General features: G+C 35.7%; 1 protein-coding gene across 2 annotated transcripts in view; it reads right to left on the bottom strand.

Annotated features, from left to right (window-relative positions):
• Positions 1 to 11,853: 11,853 nt before the first annotated feature.
• The window catches only part of LOC117117169 (zinc finger homeobox protein 4-like), a 30,669-nt gene continuing 18,448 nt past the window's right edge, over positions 11,854 to 24,074 (bottom strand). For both annotated transcript variants that reach the window (XM_033261389.1, XM_033261390.1), the window contains one exon: positions 11,854 to 23,634. In XM_033261389.1, coding sequence (XP_033117280.1) covers positions 14,444 to 23,578 — 9,135 coding nt within the window. In that variant the 5' untranslated portion in view covers positions 23,579 to 23,634 and the 3' untranslated portion in view covers positions 11,854 to 14,443. The remainder of the gene's footprint in view (positions 23,635 to 24,074) is intronic.

Here is a 24,074-nt window from a genome sequence, read left to right on the forward strand (position 1 = left end):
TTTAAAACAGAACATGAACATTGCGACCTATCCTCTAATTATTTTATTTGTTACTTACTTAGACCTATTACTCCACCTTCTAATACTTTTGTCCGATCTCCCTACACATTATATTTTATTTAAATTGTATATAAACATTTGAATAAGTTTCTTGCATTCAACTTAAAAATTAAAATGAAAAATATTCTCATTACCAATTAACAGACGTTTAGCTAGGCCTTCCATTCCTGTAGGTATGGCTTACAGCAATTTTAAAACTTCCATAGTAAAATTAACTGCAAGCCATTTACAACTTTTTTTTTTTTAAATCTGTAATTTATTTAAAGTTGATAACTTCTGTAGTTTTTTTAAATGTCCAATTCAAATTTTAATTTAAATTTTTGAGATTTTTTTTTTGTTTTTTGGGTGGCAGTACAATTTGTGCTGTGCAGTGAAACTACTTTAAAATGACATACCTTCTATTTCTCTCTCTCCCATATAATTTCTGATAAAATTGATTACTGAATCAATAAATCATTTGAGATGTCATGGCAGATAATTGCGTAAGATTTAGTTATTAACGAATTGTCCATTTGATCATTGACACAATAATCAGAATCTCAAGGAATTTAAAATTGCTTTCAAGTGGATAATAGATGAGGAATGATAATGATGGTGATGATGATGATGTTAATGATGATGATGATAATGTTGATGATGAAGTATGTTGATGTTGGTGGTGAATATGATGATGACGATGGTTAATAAGGCAGATGATGATGATGATGGAAGATGGCTATTATTAATATGATGATAGAGATGATGATAACAATCATACCAATGATAATGATATTACAAATAATATTATGCTAATAGAAAAGTATTATTTATAGTAATATTTATAACAGTTATATTAATAAATGGTGATAACGATAATAATGATAAGGACAATAATAACAATAACTATTATCATGTTACAATAATAGATACAATTGTATTTTTTATAGTAATATTAATAATGCTATAACTAATGCTGAAAATGATTATCAATATTATTATAAATTGATCAATACTATAAATGTATCAATATTATTATAAATTTACAATTATTATAATTACTATTCCATAGCAAATATGATTATATTATGTTGCTATAATTATTGTAATCGTGATTATATTTTGATAGACAGTGGTGTGAAACTATTACTCATCAGTTTAGAATTAAAATAAAGAATTTTTTTGGGTTCGACAGTAATTACACAAGTTATTTTTGATTATTACGGGAGCTGTGTTTATAATTAGAATGACGCTACAAGGTTACACATCTTTGCTTAATAACAATTTTATCAGGCTTTCAAATATTCTGGCATATGTTGTCGAGCCGAAACAGGTTCTGGCATATTTGTTGCGAGTCTTTCTCAATATCGTGTTTCTTATATTATCATAGTATGCTACCCTAAACTTAAGTAATGACTGCTACAGTTGTTATTGGGTTGGCAAGAAAAGCAAATCTTTAAAGTGGTGCTCTGTAAGTTCATATCATGGTTAATTTCAAGAACATATTCATCCGATGCTTGTAGAAAATTCAAAATCCTGACCTCACATTATCAATTAGAAGTGGTGAGTTTTCTATATGATTATTTTAGAATTGCATGGTCGCACCACAAGTGGAAAACTGAATATCAAGTTTCTTATATTATCATAGTTTGCTATATTAAACCCTATGTAGTAACTGCTACAGTTGTTATTGGGTTGGCAAGAAAAGCAATCTTTAAAGTGATTCTCCGCAAGTGCATACCATGGTTAATTTCAAGCCCATATTCATCCTATGCTTGCAAAAAATTTAATTATCCTGACTACGTCGTTATCAATTGGAAGTGATGAGTTATGTATATGATCATTATTGGATTGCATGGTTGCACCACAAGTGAAATAATACAAACCAACCACTTTAAAATTGTCTAATACTTGCACATCATTGGCCGGTGCAAATAACTCAGGAGGTTTTGATGTGATAAGAAGTATTACCAAATGGCAATTCCAGCCTAATCATTTACTTGCAAGAAGATGGATTTAAAGCATTACGATGGGTCATTAAAAACCTATCAAAAGGGGAGTTGCTCATTTCAAATGGTTATTGCAGATATTAACGGCCATTTTAACATCAACATTAGAAAAAAACTAGTTTAGACGTTGTTATTTACTAATGGCATGCAGTCATCTGGTACATTCATTTAAACATTTTCTGCATATGGCTTCTGTAGGAAGTTGGTGTAAGGATATGTATTTTAGAAATTTTGTTCTTACTTGCTGTCTAATTCATTAATAAAATCTTTTTAATTTTTTGTTTCTTTGCCACATTGATTTGTAAAAGAACAACTTTTGTTGAAACAAGCTTTCCCATGTTAAAATAAAGCTTCAGTACAAAAGGCGATGTTAAATAGATCTGATGATGCGTTTGTTCTGTTATAGCGTAATATCACGGTACGGCCTGTTCTAGTTTCACTGAGAAAATTACACAGAGGATCCCACTTTGTTTTTATAATAATATAATTAAAATGATGGTGTTTATGATGATGACAGGGGTGGATTTAGGGCCCCCCCCCCCTTTTTGGAAAGTGAAAAAAAGGGGAAAAAAAGAAAGAAAAAGAAAAAATGATCCCCCAAAACACCTCAGAGGTTATTTTCGGGTGTTTAGAATGCAAAAATTTTGTCCCCTAATGTGTTAATTATCTCAATCGGCCCCACATTCGCCCCCCCCCCACCCTTTCGGACATCTCCGGATCAGTCCGGATCAGCTCCTGGATGATAGCGATGTTGATGAAGGGGAAGAAGATAAAAAGGATGATGATAAGGAAGCAGAAGATGATGAAGATGGTGATAACGGTGATGCTGATAATAAGGATGATCGCTATGCACTGCTCTCGAATAAGACATGAATAAACCCCTCCATCTTTTGACTGCTAAATAATTTCTTAACTCAAAAATTTGCCTGGTATTCTCTAACTGATGAAATAAGTAGAAAGTTGTAACTTAGTCGTAAATTTAGACTGTTACCAGGTCGCAGCTGAAGGCTATTGAATGAGAACGTTGGAGTTTCAGCACATTATTGAGTCGGTGTCTAAGAACCATTCTTTTGGACATAATGGCTTTGATTTACAGGCCCTGTTTTTTCATTCCATAGAAAGTCCTTCACTTCTAGAAACCATTGGTCAGTAGAAAACCCCTTTTTGTCTGTTTGCTTTGTAAATATCTTTACCATTTTCTTGAATATATAATAATGATAATAATACTACAGTGCACTCTCCAATTTGAAACCCTTCTAATTCCAAATAAAAATCTTCAAACTTTTGACACAAAGCTAACCCTCTAATTGGAGATGGAACCGCGAGACCACTCCAGATTTTGAGGTCACAACATGGTGTCGAATTGGATGAAAAACTGTAATAATAATGATAATTAATTAATAATAAATATTAATCTTATATTGTACATTGGTGATCAAAATTAACAGAAGCAAGACTTGCATTAGTTTAGTGCTGTTTAATCATTATAAGGTGTCCCATGTCCACTGAAATTTCTCTGTATAAGTTTGACAAGGCAAACTTTCATAGTTCAGATACTATCTGTATTAAGACTTTGGTTTATAGCGCCCTCTAGTGTTCTTTAAGATGGACATCAAAAATTGACCAAGTAGTGGCGGATTAATATACTTAGTTAGAGCTGTTGAAGAAGAGAACATATTGGCATCATGTCCAAACTTTCTCATCCAATTATCGATGATAGTGTGAAATATGTCACATGACACGAAACGCAAACCATCCATCATCACCATGGCAACATCATCTATTACCTGACATCATCTTTAATTCTTACCATTGATGTCTAAATCCAGATCGTTTAAAACAAAAAAAATATAAACCAACCTGGTTTTTCCCTTGAGTTTTATCAAAAGATCTAATTTTTTTATTGTATATATATCATTATTTAGTTTAAAATACATTTCATGTATGAATTAAAATTAATTCTAAACGGGTTATTTCTTTATTTTCTATTCATCTTCAGATTATGGGATTAACTTTAGAAATAAAGACTAATGCTGTATTGGTCATTTCAACAACTAATGCTAAGATACGATAATATTGTCATAAAATATAGAAAACGCAAATTTAAAACATTAAGCAGCTCAATTATAGTTTTATACACGTTATTTATTTCACACGTGACACAGAGTGAGTGGTTTGCTGGCTTTAATCACAGAGATTTAGTTCACATGAGCTTAGTCCAGAATATCTAATTTTCTTTGATCAAAAACTGTTGCATGCCCATACATAGTCATAACCCATATATGATGTGATGTCATCATGACCATATATAGTCATGATGTGCCTATATATGGTCATGATGTGATGTCATCATGACCATATTTAGGCATGTCACATGTTTTTATAAAATAAAATTTGATAGTCTGTACAGGGCTGTAGGCAAAGTCCTTTCCATTCAACCAGTAGTGGTTCAGAGCGGGGACGAAGGGCATTCCTCCCCCACCCCCCGTCGGACAGGCCTGGACCACCTGTCGTCCGACAACACACAACTATGTTGTCGGATCAAAATTAAAATAATAATAATTTGCCTATCCAAATAACGTTATTTTGATAGCCAATCCCTAATATTGTGGTCTATAAAGCAGATTTTGGACCACGCTAAGCCATAAAAATTCTCCCAGTGAACCCTTCCAGGGATTTTTTATTCCGGGTCATCAACCGTGGCTTCGTCGGCCCCTTGGTTCATACCCTCCCGTCGGACATGTCGGACCCCGTGTCGGGAACTTGCTGGTTCCACCACTGCATCCAACAATAAAAAATACAATTAGGATTGAAACAACAGACACCTATCATGACAAACATGATGGTTATAATTTCTAATTTGAGATCATTGAGAATATCAATCTGAATTCATAATGATGTATATCAAAAATAAGTAAACAACCTGAATCATTCAATCTGATTGGTTGTTTAGTGCATCATGTGTAACACACAATTTATATACATTTTCATTATCCTTTGAACTATAATGCAAGTTTCACTTTGAATTTGGCAAAATCTTTACAGTTTGTTTACTATTTCTTGTTAACTAGGTCTGGTCACCAAGAACACAAACACAATGGAAAATATGCTAGGCTAGTGGCTGTTACGTACATGCATGCAACTTATATCACACACTGTAGACAGTATGTGCACTTTAATTATCCTTTGAACTTATTCAAATTTCACTTTAATTTTGGGGAAAATGTTTACCGTCAGTCACTGAGAACACAAATACAATGGAACATGAGAACATGCTTAGCTAATCTACAAATCAGATTTTTTTTTTTTATCAATGAAAACTTATTTAAAGCAGGAAAACAAATAGTAAGATTTTGATAATCCACAGGTTATTTGGATTTGTAGAGTTGGCAGGAGGTAATTTCTGTCACAGAAATATTGGCTCAGAAAGCTGATTGAAATACTAATGTAGGTAATTCCAAATGCAGTAGCTTTCCAAGAAGTTTGAGTTCAACCTTGTGATAACCTAAGAGAAAACTAGATTTGATGTTTGACTCAAAAAAAAAAAAAAAAAAAAATTAAAAAATACTAAAAAAAAAAAAAAAAAAAAAAAAAAAAAAAAAAAATTAAAAAATACTTAATGGTGGTTCAAGAAATACGGGAATGAAAATAAAGAAACTATTAGGTCTAGGTGAAACAGAACTTTTTAAATCAGAAATAATTTGTTATCTTTGTTACGGGGTCAAATACAGTAAACTTCGGAATACTCTTACATTTACCAACATCAAAACACATGGGAAGAAGGTACAAAGGCACTGGGAAATTTTGGGAATTGTTTTCAAATGTATTATACATAAAGAATTAAATGAACTATTATCTAAAAATGTAATAAAATATATTTAGATTTTTTTTTTCTTATTATTTAATTTTTTTAAATATAATTATGTCAATTTAGTATGACACATCATAGTTATTTTATAAAATATCTTTCATTCTCTCTGAATGTTATCTTTTTTGGATGATATGGGTCTGTATCTTATCATATCTTATGAGTTCTGCTTTTTTATTTTTTATTACATAGTTTTATACGATCATTTAGTGCCAAGTTTGGTAATTCATTCGAAATGACAATAAGAATGTTATCATGAGATGGCAAAATATGTAATTCAATTCTTAACGACGAAAGTCGTGTCAGAACTGATCATCGTAGATCCACGGCCCGTCAACAAGCACATATTGTAAAAAAAAAATTCTATCATCTGAATCAGTCGATTGCTGTACTGAATTTAAAGTATATTTGTTGAAAACTGATTTGAATCGGACAGCAAAATGGTGATAACAGTGGTCATAATTATTAATAATGATGAAAATAATGAGAGTGAAAATGATAAAGATGGTGTTAAGGATGAGTGACCATAATGATAATGAAGATGGTGATAATGATGATAATGAAGATGATATTAATATTAATGACAATGATGATGAGAAAGAAAATGGTGATAATAATGATGGCAATGAAGGTATTTTTTTGTTTATTTCAGGACGAACAGTCTTGATTTTAGATAGTGCCTTTTCGGCATGCCTAAAACTCTATATTTTAAGATTAACAAAATGAAAATGTTAAAGATAATGCTAATTATAATTATAATGAAGAAAAATAGGATGATGATGATGATGGTGATGACAAATTTTAAGATGTAGATCAATATGATGAAAATAATGGTAATGATGATGATAATTATGATTGATTGTAGTTGTCAAAAGAGATATCACAAAAAAAACCCCAAAAAAACAACAAAAATAAAATTTAATCTCCTTGTATTACTTTGAAAGGTTAAATTATCGTTTTTAGAAACAAATAATTGTTTCAATCTGAGCTTTTTGGAGAGAGACGTTAGCTACAGTACATTATATGCAAAAATCCTTGAAAAAATAACAGAAAAAATACACTAAGACTATAATCTAAGATAGGTTTATGGACCAAATATAAATACATTTTGAAGTCTTCAAGGCAACAATATAAAAAAGCACAGTAGGCTAGACAACATTTTAAAAATTATTTTCTAGGTAAATCAATGTCTTGTTGAAATACCCCCACTTTTCATTAATGCTGAATTAGAGTTAAATTATGCAAACTTGATTCTTTCCCCATCACATTTCATCAGAGAGTTTTGTATTTAAAGATGCTGGCAGTTGGTTTGTACAAGCAACCCAGTTTCAATGCCTAGAACAACTTAAATCCTTTAATGTAATTTGTTGAGTCAGATAAATGTAATAGAAAACAAGGCTTAACCATCAAGCTGTCCGACTTACAGTACCCCTGAAAATTTAAAGAAATATTAAATCACGGTAATTACTTCTTGGTGAAAGTTTTCCATTATAAAATAAATTATTAAATTAATGAAAACAATAATAATAAATTATCATTCTTATTATTAGTATTACAGTAATAATATTGAAGAAACTTGATATTCTTAATAACATTATTATTATTATTACTATCCGTATAATAATCACCATCAAATAATCATTGTTATTATCATAATAATCAATAACATCATTATCATCATTCTCATACCATACAACTACAGACCTCACATTTTTAAATGACCACAATCAATCAAAAAAATAATTTCTCTCAAAATTAAAGTCAAAATTTATACTGCATCTGCATTAATCCCTATTGAAATGAAACATCCAGGTCCTTGTCGTACACTGATTAGCTGTGATTAAGTTCTGCATGAAAGCAAGTGAGCTAAATATGCATACTAACAGTACATACTTTATCAAGGGTTTGCAGTTACAGACGTCCATAAGACTGCATACCCATTCTCACCTAGGTTCACCAAACGCAGTCATTGTGTCTAAAGGCCTGGTCAAATTGCTGGGTTTAATGAAACATAATTTATAACTAGGTACAGCAAAAATGTAACAAGCGTTTGGGACATAGATGTCAGATTTCTTTATTTGAGTTTCTTGATTAGAATTTTGTGCTGGCACATGTAGCAACATGACGCCAATAACAGGATGCCATTCTAATGACTTATAGAACAGAATATATATATAACAATATAATAATTGCTTGCCGCTGACGAAGGCCTTGTGTTGTCGGAAAGCTTTGGTACTTACCCTGTGGTTTCACTTGTTTAAAATATAGCTTTTGCTAACCAAATTTTTAAAGTCAGAACCAGTAATTTTTTTCTCCAGCTTAGTTGTTTTTTTGAGTATTTTGTCATGTCAGAAACACTAGGCCGTCAGACAGAATTCTAAGGATTTTAGTAGTAAAACATTTATAAACAATTAAAAACAGATTTGTTTTAATCTGTGATTTATTGAAAATTCATAACATGAGGTTGTTTTAAATAAACATTTCAAAAATTTTATTTCAATTTTTAGATTTTTACTTATTTTATTTACTTTTCTTTTTGGGGTTGGGGCAGTATACATTTGAATATTAATTTAATAACAGAAACAAATCTTTAATTCTGTGCAATATTCTCTTGACAGTGTAGAGAACTATACAAATATATAAACTGTAAGCTATGCATTATATTTCCAACTCATTAACGATTATCTTGTACAGTAATCCGCTTACCTTTTGCTCAAACTTAAGCATCTTCAGAACGCAATTCCAAAGCAGTTGATGAATTTAATATAATATTCGACGCTGTAAAATTATTTTCTGACATTCTAAAAATTATTATGAAGGACCTGTTAAAAACAATTATTTTTTTTATGAATGTGCTGTGGAATTATTTTAACATTAACAATCTAAATTGCACCACATCATTTCTGGGGAGTAGACAGTCATCCATCTAGAAAAGGCCAACATCCCAACTAAATTTTTGCTAAATTGATTATCCTCATTAAATATAATTAGGCTAAAATATGGCAAATCAGATGTTGAATAATAATGCTTGTAAATACTTTTCGTCATTAATGAAAATACTTGTTTTCACTTGCAAAAATGACACAGATGACTTCAATTGGATTTTTATTTGGAAAAACTAGTACACTATTTAAATGTTATTTTTTATATATATTTTAGCTTATACAGTACTTGCTTTATGGAATTAATGAGAGATTTGGTAGTTTAATAACACGAAGATGGGAAATAGGAGGATGCAAGGCAAAGAGAGTTGATAAGGTGCAAATAAATGGGGCCTACATTAAAACAAATATTACAATTCCTACATTTGTAAATCTACTTTTCTTACCTTTCGACAACTTTTAAGCATACCCTTTGCAGATTTTAACACATACTCACATTTTGGTTGTCACTACTCCTTGCATATTCCTCCTGAACTGTTGCTGACCAAATGGGATCAAATCACATGAGGGTGGCCTACATTCTCACCATCTTCTAAATGTTACATAGTCCAAGACATACCTAGAATGCAATTCTTATTCTTTCCCTTGAAGCTGTCATCTATAAGCTTGTCAACTCTGGTTTATGAGATGGGTCTTGTCCCTCCAGCACATATCACTTTGGCTGACTGCCTTTATTTCTGAAGTATCCTCTGATGTTGGGTATTCAAAATGATGGGGAACCCACATATAAATAGAAGGCTATACATAATACAGGTGCTTTCCTTGAAAAGAAATATCAATGAATCAATAATTTTATTTTTATCTTTCTCTTTTCAACATAAGCATGTTATGTGTATATTTGTGGTTTTTTTTTTGGTTTTTTTTGTGGGTGTGGATGCAAAGGGTTTAAGAGAGGGGTGTATAATAATTTTATGCAGAAGATGAAATAAACTGATTAAAAAAAATAATACATAAAATTGTTTCACTTGTTTGTACGTGATTTCCAGGAAAAATAAAAAGCATACATTTCAAACAGCTAATATCAGTAATTTCATTTGCGCGATAAAATGTGTAACAATTTATAGGAAGATATTCTTTATGGCGAAAATTGGCTGACGTTTTAAGATTGTTTCATTTATCATTGTAACGACCTGGTTCCGAGCATCTTTATACGAGATGATATTCTCGAAAAGGCTTTTTCTTAAAAATTTCAATTAGGATAATTTTGGCTGAACGATGTAATATAATATAATATAGGGTAAGTCAAAATTGATTTTAGTATGCTACTAATATATCTTGTTATATTGAGCATCAATTTAAGACAGTACGTAAGTTTTCATTTAGATGCCGTAATATCTATCTCTTCTGTTATCTCGACGGTAATGAAATATGGGTGTACTCAGAATTGATTCTCGAGAAGAAGCATTCGTTGATGGCTGCTTAAATGATAGGCTGCCTCTTTTAAAGAATATGCCTAGCATTAAGGCCAATTATGAATATGATATGGGTAGACAGGAAGTTGCATATGATTGATAGCAGATATGACAGTCATACTAAAAGCTATAGCTGACGGAAGGATAAAAAAAGACATCCTTACATAATGGCTTTGTTTGAGATGAGCTAAAGACAACTAACAATCCAATATCCATGGGGTGAGATTGGCTTGAATGCATCATTGTAGCTCCTTTTGCTTGGCAACCAGTGGTGGTGCTAGTGGAGACTTTTGGACAGGCCAAATATCCCATTAGAATTAAAACTTTTTTTTTTTTTTTGTAGCATATTACTGTACCGGTCTCAGAACAGGTTAAAATTATCAGTTTTTCTGGGCAGCAAGGGCTTATCCCCCTGATCTCCATTGCAGCTCCGAAGACCTCCTGTTGGACAACTTACCCCCTCCCCCAGATGGAAAACCCCTGGTGCCACCACTGTTGGCAACTGGGATCTATTGATAAGGCAACTGGTTTATTATTTCCACTTGGACCGTACAAGCCAACACCACCGACTCCTTTTGAACAGCTGACTGTTACAATTGTAGTGTCAATTTCTCTGTTAATATTGTCCTTTAAATGTTGAACTTGTAGACATATCACTAATCTGAAATTTTACTTTTAAATGTTTCACATGTAGTGTCATTGAATTCTCTGTTGGTATATTGCCTCTTTTAGTTGCACAGTGTAACATTATTCTTCCTGTTTTGATATTTAAAAAAAAATTCAATTGTAGCAGAACCTCCAAGGTTACATCTTCGTTTTAATACTGTAGTGTCTTTTTAAATGTTCACTTTTACAGGTTCATCATTCATTCTAGGTTGATATTGTATAAATTGTAACATCGTTGTCTGTGTTGTCATCATTTTTTGATACTGTCTTTTTTAATATTCTCTTATAGAATCTTCAGTCTGTGTTGTTATTGTATCCATAAACATTACAGCACTATTATTCTGCAATTTCATTGTTCCTTTAATTCTTTGACAATACTGTACTTGTAGTGTATACATTTCTGTGTTGATAGTCCTTTTAAATAATTGGCACCATTTTATTTCACTTTTCACCCAAAAAATCATATCTGCACAATCGAACATACAGTATTTCTGCTTGTCTAAATTTTGTACACACACACACACACTAGCGAATTGTATCAGGCAGGCAGGTTCCTGGGGTTCAACCGAACCCCTCTTTCAGCAAACCCCCTTAACAAGCAAACCCAATTGTGACTTAAGCAATTACATTGCTATTATTGTATAGTTTGTAAGATTGATTTCTAGCAGAAAATATATATTGATGTTCAAATTTACTTAATTTCAGTGTTTTTACTATGCATTGATGACAACTGTCTTGAAATCCTGTGTTGAAAAGAAGTGATCATTATTACTTTAGAGGCCCTGCATACTAGATCTCTTATACTACCTTTTTAGCTGCCCATTATCCTGACCACTAGACTTGTCAGCCATTGGTCAGTTTATAACCGCAATTGTTCTTGCAAATACTCTGCACACACAAAAAAGAAAGGTACAATTAACTAGTTTCTTGTCATTGAATGTATGACGTTTTAATAACATGACCATTTATATAAAGGGGTTTGGCATGTCTACCACTAAAGTGAGAATTAACAAGGGTTTTGTACCGCTACAACGGCACACGTAGTACGGATGCCTACTAGAGACAATTCAACACAAACGCACATACAAACATGACAAAAAAAATGAGTAAGAATGCACCCGATTAAATAGCGCCCTCACAAGCACTCATATGTAAACTTCGTACACCAATTTGGTCAGAAGGTAGAAACTATCAGGATGTATAAAACTGAATATACAAGAATAATTTTGAAATTAAAAATCGGAGAAATAAAACTATGGAAAAATAACGATTTATAAAATGAAATATGCATACAAATTGCTATTAGGAAAACAAAATCACTGGTCTTCATTTCTTAAGAGGTGAACCTATAAAAACACTTAAACATACCTTTGATATCACATGACCCATTACATATAATTTGATTGAGTGTCATGAACATAAGGAACCGGTAAAACATGGTTGATAATCAAGATATTCAAAGTAGCATACTAATATGGTCTTGTCTGTTTATAGGCTATAGACCCATCACATGTGCGTATATATTACAGATTTTTTACCCAGAATTCTTACTAACCAGGATGTTCATGGAGCTTATAATATATACACCACTTACTCAATTGTTTTCAAATCTACTATTATCATATAGTTTAATCACACAGTAATTATTATTATTATCATTTTTTTGTTGACATCATGTCGGTTTCTTCATTTACTTATAAAAAGATTTATGAGCTCCATTATAGTTTGCAACACTCTTACATGTATTAAAAAGCTACATTCGACTTTTTTTTGCTTTTAGCAGACTTGAGAATAATCACATACATATTTTTTCTGACTCTATTTGTTGATTCCCTAAGCAATAAAACAATTAATACACAAACAGTATACAAAATAATATGCAGCACAAGCTAAGGGATACAGTGAAGTACAGTACATAAGCTAAAAACATCACAAAATGGCCGCAGCATTACATCATTTCATTTCGCAATTGACCAATCACAGACTAGTAGTACTCATTATTGGTCATGAATATGTATTATCTAAGGAAAGATTCACCAATCATGACCTTCATATGGTCATTTGAATATTCAAGGTAGCAATAAGCATAGCATGCAAAGTACTAAAATTTAAAATACACTGCGGGTTATAAAATAACAAAATGAATATCTTATTGATAAATTGATTATATAAATGATTTACAGAAGGTAGCCTTCAAACTAGCAAAATATATCTCCCTATTTAATAGCATTAACATATGTCAAAGCATTAAATTCTCTATTCTATAAATTTGCTACTACACTTTAATACAAAATAAAATTTAAAAAAATTAATATGGTTATAGAATCTATGTCAATATGAAAAGAAAACATACAAAATTAAAAAACAAATTTAAACAAAGGTGATAAAATTATTTAAAATTCATGCAGATTATAAAAAAAAAAATTAAAATATCTTTTCAGCCTAACATCAAGGGAGTTTAGCGTCTTCGTGAGACAGCTAAACAAATGCATAAACAGAGCACCCTCTTAAGTTTGTACACAAATCAACCTTAAGATGAATGTTAATTACATGGAATAGACTAATAGAGGGCAGATTTAAAAATGTCGCTTCACTCGTCAGTTGACAACGACTATGGACATGATTAATAATTGAAATTTCAGCCAAGAAATATATTCTATGTCTTGCAACGTAACATCACGTTACTCTTCATGATTGTTCTACCCTTTGTAAAAATCTTTCGATTTTGAACAATGATTTGCGGGTAAACTGAACAAATAAATCGCACTGAATCACGCGATCACCTCATGTGATACTATAGTAATTTATCAACAAAAACTTTAAAATATTCGCATTATATATTAAAATATAAGCCATGCTGACAATATTATTATTATTAACATAACAATCGAACACACTTAAAATCCAAGCAGAAGGTATCTATGTAAAAAAGAACCTTAATTTCATTTCATTAATATCGCAATATATAAGCTCATACTATACCGGGGAAATGTATTCCAAATTTACTGGAAATATTAAACGCAGAGAAATAATTATACATTTTTTATGAATATTTCTTCTATCTATCGAGATTATACTAAAAACCCATCAGCAGCACCACAGAATAAAATTTTTCAAAAAAATATAATATAATTACAGTACAAGCGCATATCCACAATGATATAAATCCGTTATTAAATCTCTGATGGGTATGACATATTTCTTATAATTACTCAACAGAAAAAAATTGATCTGATATCCTTATACAGACTGTTTGCATATTGATAATAAAGTCTTGCAGCTAAAACATATACATGACTATTAGAATCACTTTTCGCTTTCATTTTAATTGCAATCAGTCCCTTAATGCATCTCTCTTCAAAATTTTGACAACACTTCATTTCCATGACAAACATGGCTTCTCTCTAAAGACAAACATGGTTGCTCCATCTGATCATGCTTACTGAATTTTGGTCAGTTTTTTCTACATGGAAATGTTCAATTTTCTATCTGAATGTCCTTAAGAATACTTCAATCATCCTTTTTGGTAGAATTTGATGTCTTGGTCTTTAGGTGTTGTTCAACTTGGTTCCTATGTTTACTGCTCTCCAAATGTTTCATCGCATCCTCTTCTGTTATTAAAGCCTCTCGAGGACATGCCTGGCATAGAAAACGGTTGGACGGCAGCTTTTCAACAGTCTGCTCTATGTTTACCACTTGACCCATATAACATGCAGTCACTTGGTGGGAAGTGACTGAATCCCGGTCCGTAAACACACGCTCACATTTCTTGCAAAGATACCGGTTAGTTGAAGATTTTGGTCGAAGAATTAATCCTTCTTTGTCCTTGGAAAATTTTGTCTCCTGCTTTGATGATGTCGATGATGATGATGGAGAGGAGGTGGATGAAGGAGCTTTACTAGGAGCTTTTTCAGGCTTTGGGGATGAGGTTTGGTTTTCCTGAGCAGCGGCTAGGCCACCATATGACTGAAGCAACTGAGGAGGGATGGCACCTTGCATTGTTGACGGGTCGTAAGGATAGAAAGCCTCATTACCACCCATAGCATACATGGCTGGATACATGAACGGCATTTGTGCATAGTATGGTGCGAAGGTTCCATAGAGGTACTGTACAAGAGCTGCATCATTTCTAGCGACTGCCATGTTCATCTGTGCTGCAACAGCAGCTGCTCCACTAGAGGCAGAGGAGGAGGCACTTGGGCTTCTGGCTTCACCTTTCTCATCAACTCCACTCTCCTTCTTGATCTTGCCAACAGCCTCATTTTGTGCAGCACGGAGCATCTGTTGTTGTAGCTGTGGAGACATCATCTGGGCAGACATCTGGGCAGACATCGCTTGCTGCATTGCTTGCATCTGAGCTGCTGCCATTGGTGACAGCATACTCTGTTGCATCAAAGCAGCTTGGTTTGCCATCATACTCTGTGCAGATGCATGATCAACTAGGGAGCCTTCACCAGTATACGTGTCTGTTTCTGGTATATCTTTGCCAACCTTTCTTCGAATGTTACGAATATGCATCTCGGTAAAGATGTGATCTCTGACCGACATATTCAATGAGTAATTCACATTACACAGCCTACAGCTTCCTTCTTCATTTTCTCCAGAGCTCATCAGTCCAATCTGTTTGGTGAAATTAGTTTTGATTTTCTTCTCTTTTGCTCTTGCATTCTGGAACCACACTTGAACTACACGTTTAGGTAAACCAATCTCGCGTCCCAGCAACTCGCATTCATGCATTGTTGGGGTGCGGTAGTCACCATAGCAATGCTTCAAAACTTTCAACTGTGATGGACCGATCTGTGTCCGATACCGCTTGGTAAAATCTTTTGATTTCTGACTATCTGATTCATCTGCCATACTAATAGAATCCTCACTCGGTCCGACAGAACCAGTCTCTGAAAGTGCCGTTTCAACAATCTCATCTCCGAGCATGCTTCCAACTGGTGACATGAGGTCTGAATCCTTGGTTCCAATTGTAGCCAAGTCATCATCATCTATATTGGATTCTATATCCTCATCCACTTCAACAGAACCATTAGTTTTCACATCCAAGCTTTCATACTTGCTGCTGCCAAGAGAAATACATTCGCTCTTGACTTTACTAATGTCATACTTGCTGCATTCATCCGATATGTCTCCATCACGGTTCACAGATTTGTTCATGCATAAATTCATAGCCTGTTCATTATCAATGATAGGCCCTGGGCTAACTTGAGATGGTGACTGTGCTAGAATGCTGTCAATAGCTCCTGGTGTTAGTTGTTGGTCACTGTGGTGTATTTTTATATGGCCTTCAAGTGCACTCTTTAATTTAAACAGTGCCTTGCAGAATGGGCAACGTCTGTGGATGTTATTTGGTGCACTCATACGGAATTGGCCTTTGCGTTCTCTAGCCCTGGTGTTTTGAAACCATACTTGTACAACTCTCTTTTTCAAGCCAACCTCCTTAGATATCATATCCAACATACGCCTTGTAGGGTTACTATCTTCCTGATATTTGTTGTACAACACATCAAGTTGAGCAGCTGAGATAGTAGTTCTCAGACGTTTGTCTCGTGGTTGATCTGCCGAGCTGGTGTTCATTTCTGTTGATGGGTCAGAAGATGTCGAACCAGATGCTTCATCACTGGCCTCTGAATGTTTCCTCTTAGATGGTGACTTTGCAGCCAATTCTTTACCAGTGATGTAGTTGAAGTATTGCTCAGGAGTCATACCCTGTTCATAAGGCATGTACATCATGTTGTAAGGCATCTGAGGTTGCATGTATCCACCAAATAAATTCATGCCCATCATATGAACCTGTTGATGTTCTTGCCATTGTTCAAAGTGTGGGAAGACCATACTGCACTTCTCACACTGGTAGTGCACTACAGGTCCAGATGATGAGCTTCTGCTGCTCTTCTCTTCAGATTTGACAGTGTCTCTGCTCTCTCTGGTGTCTCTGCTCTCTCTGGTGTCTCTACTCTCTCTATCTCTACCATCCCTATCTCTACCATCGCTACTATCTCTACCAACTTTACCATCTCTAGATTCAGCATTCAGTTTTGGCTGCTTCTCTTTAGGAGTAGGCAAGTCTGAGGCTACACTGGATGTTGAAGCATGTCTCTTATTTGAATACTTATTGATTGGGATCTCCTGACCAGATGGGCTGCTCTCTGAAGCCGATTCCATTCCACTGTCCTCTTTGAAGCACTGGGATTTCTGATGACGAATTAGTTCGTAGAATCTCTGGAATACCAAGAAGCATTTATTACATTGGTAATTCAAACCAGGGGTTCTTTTATATCTTACTCCATCTCCATCCCCATCACCTTCAGGTGCTGGTTGGTTCTCGAACACCTTTCTAGCTTTCTGTCTTGCATTTTGAAACCAGACCACGATCACCCTTGGGCTCAGATTCAGCATCCTTGACATGTGTTCCAGATCATCATCCTTCGGGTAGGCATTTGACTCAAAAAAATCCTGCAAGACTTTCACTTGGTAATCAGTGAATCTTGTACGCCCTGCCCTTTTAGAACTGTGACTTGGGCTCTGAGGTGCTGAGCCAGTGGCAGCACATGGTGATGTTAGAGGTGATGTGAAGGGTGGTGATGAGAGTATAGGTGACATCAAAGTAGGAGAGGTAGCTGGACTCATACTGATTTCTGAGGTAGTTGATGAGAGAATGGCCGATCTTGATGCATGAGGTGGGGCAAACGAAACAGAAGATTCTGATGGCCTCTTTATTGACATACTTCTTGGTGCATAAGATGATGAAGGTATCAAATCTGCTGTTGTAAGGGCTAGTGGCTTCATGCTTTCCTGTTTGATAACCGGTGATTCAGGTGGTTCTAGCAGAGATGTGGTTGGAGGATTGTTAAAGTTGTATGGAGAATCTTTATTCCGTTGTCTCTCTTTGAACAGCGTATTTCTAAACCAGTGTTTGATAACTTTGTGAGGCAAACAAGATTTCTGTGACATCTCTTGAATCTGCTCCTCACTTGGAGAGTTATTAATGTCAAAGTAAGCACGCAAAATTTTAAGTTGATCATCGCTGATGCGTGTCCGTGCTCGTTTTGGAGACTTCTGCATGTAGTTTGGATCAAGGTATTGTATTGGTTGCATATGAGGCATGGCAGGTACAGGGTATACCGCCTGTACTCCAGGAAGCATGGCTTGCATTGGAGGCACCATGCCAAAGGGGAATGAATTGGCCATAAACAACTGCTGTGAAGCCATAGCCTGGGCTGATAGTGCCTGAGCGGTCATCTGAGCTTGTAAATGTTGTGATTGTTCCTGCTGGGATTGTGATCCTTGCTTCTGTAAGATCTGGTCTTTTGAATTCAGCTGCTGGGGAGTAATTCCCGGTAAGGGTTGACCAGTTCCGGTTGGTTTATCAATGTCTTTCTCTTGCTTCACGGATGTTGGTTCTGCTTTTGGCTTGGACTCATTTTCAGCTGCAAGTGCCATTGCAAATTCTTCCGTTCTATAATCTTGTGAATACATTTCTACATCATCACTAGGCAATAAGCTCCTATGGACTTCTTCTACATGAGCCTTGTAAACCCAAATACTAGAGAATTCTTTCTTGCAGTCCAAACAAGAAAATTTATCCTTCTCAGCAATGCTTGCTGGTAAGCCCTGTGCTGATTCATTAAACTGCTGAACTAGATCATACCCATAACCTTCTAGGAGACGCCTTTGAATAGCTGAACGTCTCCGTCTAAGCATCAGTGTTGGATCCATCATCTTCTGGCTAAGCTGGGAAGGAGACAAAGGTTCTGGTTCATCAACAGCATAGCAACTCATCTGTTGATGCTTCAGTAAATCTTCTTGACTGACAAACACAGATGTACATTTGTCACAGCAATACAGATTCTGTTGTGGCAACATAGGATTATGCAGCATCATAGCAGCAGCCATGTTGGCCATTGCTTGGGCCTGAGCTTGTGCATCAGCAAAGTGTGCCATGCTGGCACCCCTTAGATCATCCTTTGCTGATTGCAGATGCAGTTGCTGTAACTTATGATGCTGTTGATGTAACTCCTGATCACATAGTTGTTCCACCTTCACATCAGCCTCTTTCATTTTCTCTCGTTCAGCTTCCAGCTTTTCATCTATTTTTTCCATTGCTTTCTCTGCAAGAGAAGGTTGATGTTGTTGCTGTGGCGGCTCAGCAGTAGACATTGTAGGGCTTTTAGTCTGCTCATTGTTGTTTACTGATGCTTTACTTTCAGCATGTTTTGCAGTGTTTCTTTTATGGAGAACTGACCGCATATGGATATCTAATGTGGTAGACTGACTGTAAGCCACTTTGCAGATTTCACATTTAAAAGGCTTTTCATCCTTTAGTTCAGCAATAGGTTCTGCTTCTGATTCATTGCTCAATGTCTTATTTAATTTGTGTAAATGAGACACTGAATTCAAATGAACCAACAGGATGCTCTTTTGTGTGAATGATTCCCTACAGACATCGCATTTGAATGGTCGATTAGGGTTGTTGAATTTATCAACAACAGGTAATGTGTATGGTATTCTATCCCCTCTTCTATGAAGCAGAGTCTTGTTGTGAGCAGACAATTCACTCTGAAGTCTGAATCCATAGTGACACCGATGACATTTAAACTTTTTATTGGCATCTGTGTAACTTTCATCGGTTGGCTTTTCTGCTTCTTCATTCCAACTGGCAAAGATGCTGTCAATTGAGGAAGAGCCATGGTGGCTCGGCAACTCTGGAGAAGCATCATCAGCCTCAGCTTCTTGTGCTTCCTCCACCGAGTTTGAAAACTTTTCTGAATCAGATAGAGCATTGACAAATTTGTGAAGGTCTCCTTTGCTTAGTTCCAGATGGTCGTTTTCTAGATGCTTACGGAGAGCAGAAAAAGTATGAAAGTTCTGTTGACAGATGCTACAGATGGTGGCCTCTTTGAGCAAGTGCTGTTGAGCATGAAGCTCCAGTCTCTCTTCTGTTGGAAATGACTGGTTACATTGACTGCAGTAGAATTTATAGTTTTGCTGCAGTTGGTGTTTCTTAGCATGAATCTCTTTAAAGTGCATTTGTAGAACAGATGCTGTTTTAAAATACTGATTGCATCCTTTCTTCCAACAAAGAAAGCCTGGGCCTCCTGGTGTGTCCTGCTCAGTCAAGGGACATGTATCATTCTGATGAGCATAAAGATCATCAATATTTGCAAACTTTAGATGACATTTCTGACATCTGTAAATATCTACAGAATCCTCAGAAAAGGGAGATTCTCTTGAATTTGATGGTGGTCGTTCTACTACTTCAGTGACTCCTGTCTCGGTTACTTTTTGTGACTGGGATTGGGATTGAGATTGAGGTATAACTGAACCGCCACCTGTTCCATACTCACTATAATCCAACGATGAAATCAGACGTTGAATGCATTCTCTTGATACGCTGTGAGACTCCATTAGATGTACCTCCAAATTAATCTTGTTGGTGCAGATTTCTTGGCACAGAGGGCAACGTAGCAAAGCAGGTGGTTTGATGCTGTGTTGAGATAAAACATGTGCAGTAATACGTTGCTGATCAATGCTGGTATATTTGCAGTACCTGCAATTATATATCTGATTAGTATTTGAGTTGTGTTCTTCATCTTCGACTGACTGATTTCTTGTGTTACTCTCTTCTGAAGAATCCTTTGAATCAATCCCAGTTGGTGATGGCTTGTCTTTCTTTGAAAGATCCAATGCACCTTCAGCAGATGATGGTGATGGAGGTGTGATGGCTGGTGAATTGTCATCGTCTGTATCCTGTTCCTTCCTTAGGTGCTGTACTGACTGGATATGCTGCATAAGATTCATCTTGCCCTTTGTGGAATAATTACAAAGAGTACAGTGGAATCTCTTTGAATCTGAATTCACAGTTATCTTCAATTGCTGAAGTCTTCTGAACATTTTCATATTTGATTCATGTCTATAGTTACCAGGCTGGGAATGTGCTCCAAGTTTTTCCACACTGTAAGTGTAAAAATCACAAGCATTGCAACGAACTTGGGTGGGATTGCCAACATTCAAATATTTTAGCCTCCATTCATTTTGCTTGCCACCTTCTCGGATGTGGTTGAACAGCTGTAACTTTTGCATATGCTTGTCAGTCTTTGTATGCAGCTGGAAATTTGCTTTTAAATGCGTGCTGTAATTGCATAGTACGCACTGCTGTAGGTCACCAATAACAAGGCGCCAAAGATCTTCACAAGGCTGGTTGCGGTCACGCTGCAGATGTAACTGCAGTTCCTTTAAATCATCTGTGCTAAATTTGTTACATACAGAGCAATGGTACTGGTAGAGAGGACGGTTCTTTGTTGGATCATCACTCTCTGATGTTGATTCATCCATGTACTCTTCCTGTTGCTGCTGAGGTGGCATCATCTGCATTCCATTCACCAATGCAGCATAAGCTGCTGGATCATAGGCATATTGAGCCATCAGGTTCTGCATGTCAACCGCAGTGCCATCTGGTGAGATCATTGGCATCAACTGCTGCGTCATATAAGCAGCATATACCGACTCCTCAGACTGGAATGGACCAAATTTTGTCATTTCTCGTTGCATTTGAGAGACATTCTGTTGAATAGCCAGCATGTTATGCATGTGCTTTTCACTTGTCATATGAATGCGTAAATTTCTGGCAACATTTGTTTCATAATCACAAACATCACAGCGCCATGTCTGCTTCGGTTTTGGTTTGGTCCCTCCCGGGACATCAATATTGGTCTGGAGGTACAAGTGTTCCCCACCATTTTGAAGTTCCTTCAGATTGTTCAGATGCTTGTCAGACTGATTGTGAATACTTAAATTGCCTTTTGTGGTAGTTGAATAGTTGCAGATGTCGCACCGGTATGGCTTGTAGCCACAAGTGTAAGTCTCACCCCTGGAAAGGCGTGGGTGGGGTTGATTGGTCTCGCAGTAAACACATTTGCTGTCAGATTCCGGGTGTTTCTCTTTCATGTGTGCTTCTAATGTCTGCTGGTATTTATAATGCCAATTGCATTTTGGACATTTCAATGTTTTACAGGAATTCCTTGAGTGCATCATCGTCATGTGACCTCCTAGAGAACGTGAAGACCCTAATACCATGTCGCATTTTGGGCACTCCACACTACTGTTGGCAACATGATGATCACCTTCTGATGGGTATTGTGTATCGGAGTCAGGATTTGAGGTGACAGACAGGGGACTCTCAGTGAATACAAAATTGCTAGTTCCTTCACAACTGTCGGGTCGCATGTCTCTTGTCATTGATTGTTGCTGAGCACCATCTTTATTATCATCGCTTGCACCTTCCGCTTCACTGAATTCATTAGCATTGCTTGTAGGTACCTTAAAGTCACACACATTTTGGCTGGTTTCCTTTGCCTTTTCGTATAACTCTTCTACTTGTTTGTGTAAAGTCCTGTCTGAGGAGTTGAACTCAGATGGGGTAGATTCTATTTCAGATTCATTTGAATTACACACAGGTGTATTGTGATTTGAATCAGCACCAGGTGAGGAGCCATTTTCCAAGCGATCTCCAATTTCTGTGTCACTATCATTCTCAGTACTGTGTCTTTCATTCATCTCTTTAAACTTGTGTGAAGGTGATGTATCATTACAGGATGATTCTACTACTTTAGTAGATGTGCATGTAGTTGTTGGATATTTGTAGTTCATTGTTTGAATTGGGAACAGTGATGGAAAGAAGTTGGTTTCAGAATGTGGCTTTGAGCTGTTTATCCATGGTGGTGGGTTTTCGGTGGACTTTAATTCTAGGAATGATAGAAGTGGGGATTTTTCCTTTCCGTGGCCTTGTATAATGGCCGACTGGTTTTTCCGTGCCATAACTTTGCGCTCATTCTCATTCAGTTCCAGTCTATGTTCACTTGTAGCGTGTGTAAGGAATGATTTGGAATTACCGAACGAGAGTTTACATAAAAAGCACATGAGAATTGGTTTCCCATGTCCTTCCAATGTTTCACCGTGCTGGTTATTTTTATTTGTGTTCTTGGTGAATAATTCACTTTTAGTTTTTACACTACTGTCATTTTCTTCCCAATTGTTCTCATCATTGTGTCGCATGTCGTAAACACGGAAACTGTGAACCACCGGATTAGAGTACTGTTTTGTCAAATCGGCCTCAAACTGCGCAAAATTTCTCATTGTCATGTAAGCAGGTATATGTAACGAATTTACAATCGGGGGACGAGAGGTATGGTTTTCATTAACGTTTTCGCCTTTAGATGCATTGTCTGCGAGTTTCTCGTTGTATTCAAGCAATTCAGAATTATCAGTGAGAAAGGCAGAGCCATCAGGTCTGTAAACTATTTCACCTTCAAAGTTTTCAATATCGCTTACATCGCTTCCATCCCAACTAACAATTTCATCGCGCTTGGACTCAACACCATAATCGTCTCCGGGAGTTTCGCAATCCAGATCCTGTTCAGACATTTCTTCCATGCTTTTCATTGTAGCATTTGCAGACAGTTTAGTACTGGAGTTGTTTTCTTTCCTGGCCTTCAGAATGGCTCCATTTTGAAGCGACTGTGGACTTTGTGGTAGCCCGAATCGTGTCTTTTCCTTTAATTCATGTGTGACAAGCCCGCCGTTTGGTAGTGGCTGGTAGGGAGTAGCGATGGCAGTTAATGTATTTGTCTCCGACATCATTCTGGATCTCTGCTATATCATCCACTGACATTGCTACTATTCGTCTAATTGTTTATCTGCAAGAACAAAAAGATGAAAATATTCTTTACCAACTAGTACGTAAAAAGCACCTTTTTATCTTTTAAGCAACAATTGAAATTTCACCCATTTAAAACACACTTAATTACTTTTAAATTTTTTAAAAACAAAAAAATATTTTTAAAGCAACTTCTAAAGTGGAACTGCACTTTGGCATTAGAAGGCAAGCACTTATCCACCAACCACACCTTCTCTTAAGCCGGGCACTCGCTGTGCTTGAAGGTTGTCGCGATTCTATGGAGAATGCAACGCCATGAGTGCAATGGATCATTTGATAGACGATCAATTCAGACTACCATCGGCAATCAGCAGATGGTGTCACGTCGTGCAGCACTCACAGGGAGCGAAGTTGGATTTGGTGTACGACAATGCAAGTACCCAGCTTTACTATAGTATCATACTTAAGTCATTAATTTCA

The sequence above is a fragment of the Anneissia japonica genome, unplaced genomic scaffold (genome assembly GCF_011630105.1).
Source record: "Anneissia japonica isolate Jap-2015-1 unplaced genomic scaffold, ASM1163010v1 scaffold287835_len3118868_cov185, whole genome shotgun sequence".
Lineage (NCBI taxonomy): Eukaryota > Metazoa > Echinodermata > Crinoidea > Comatulida > Comatulidae > Anneissia > Anneissia japonica.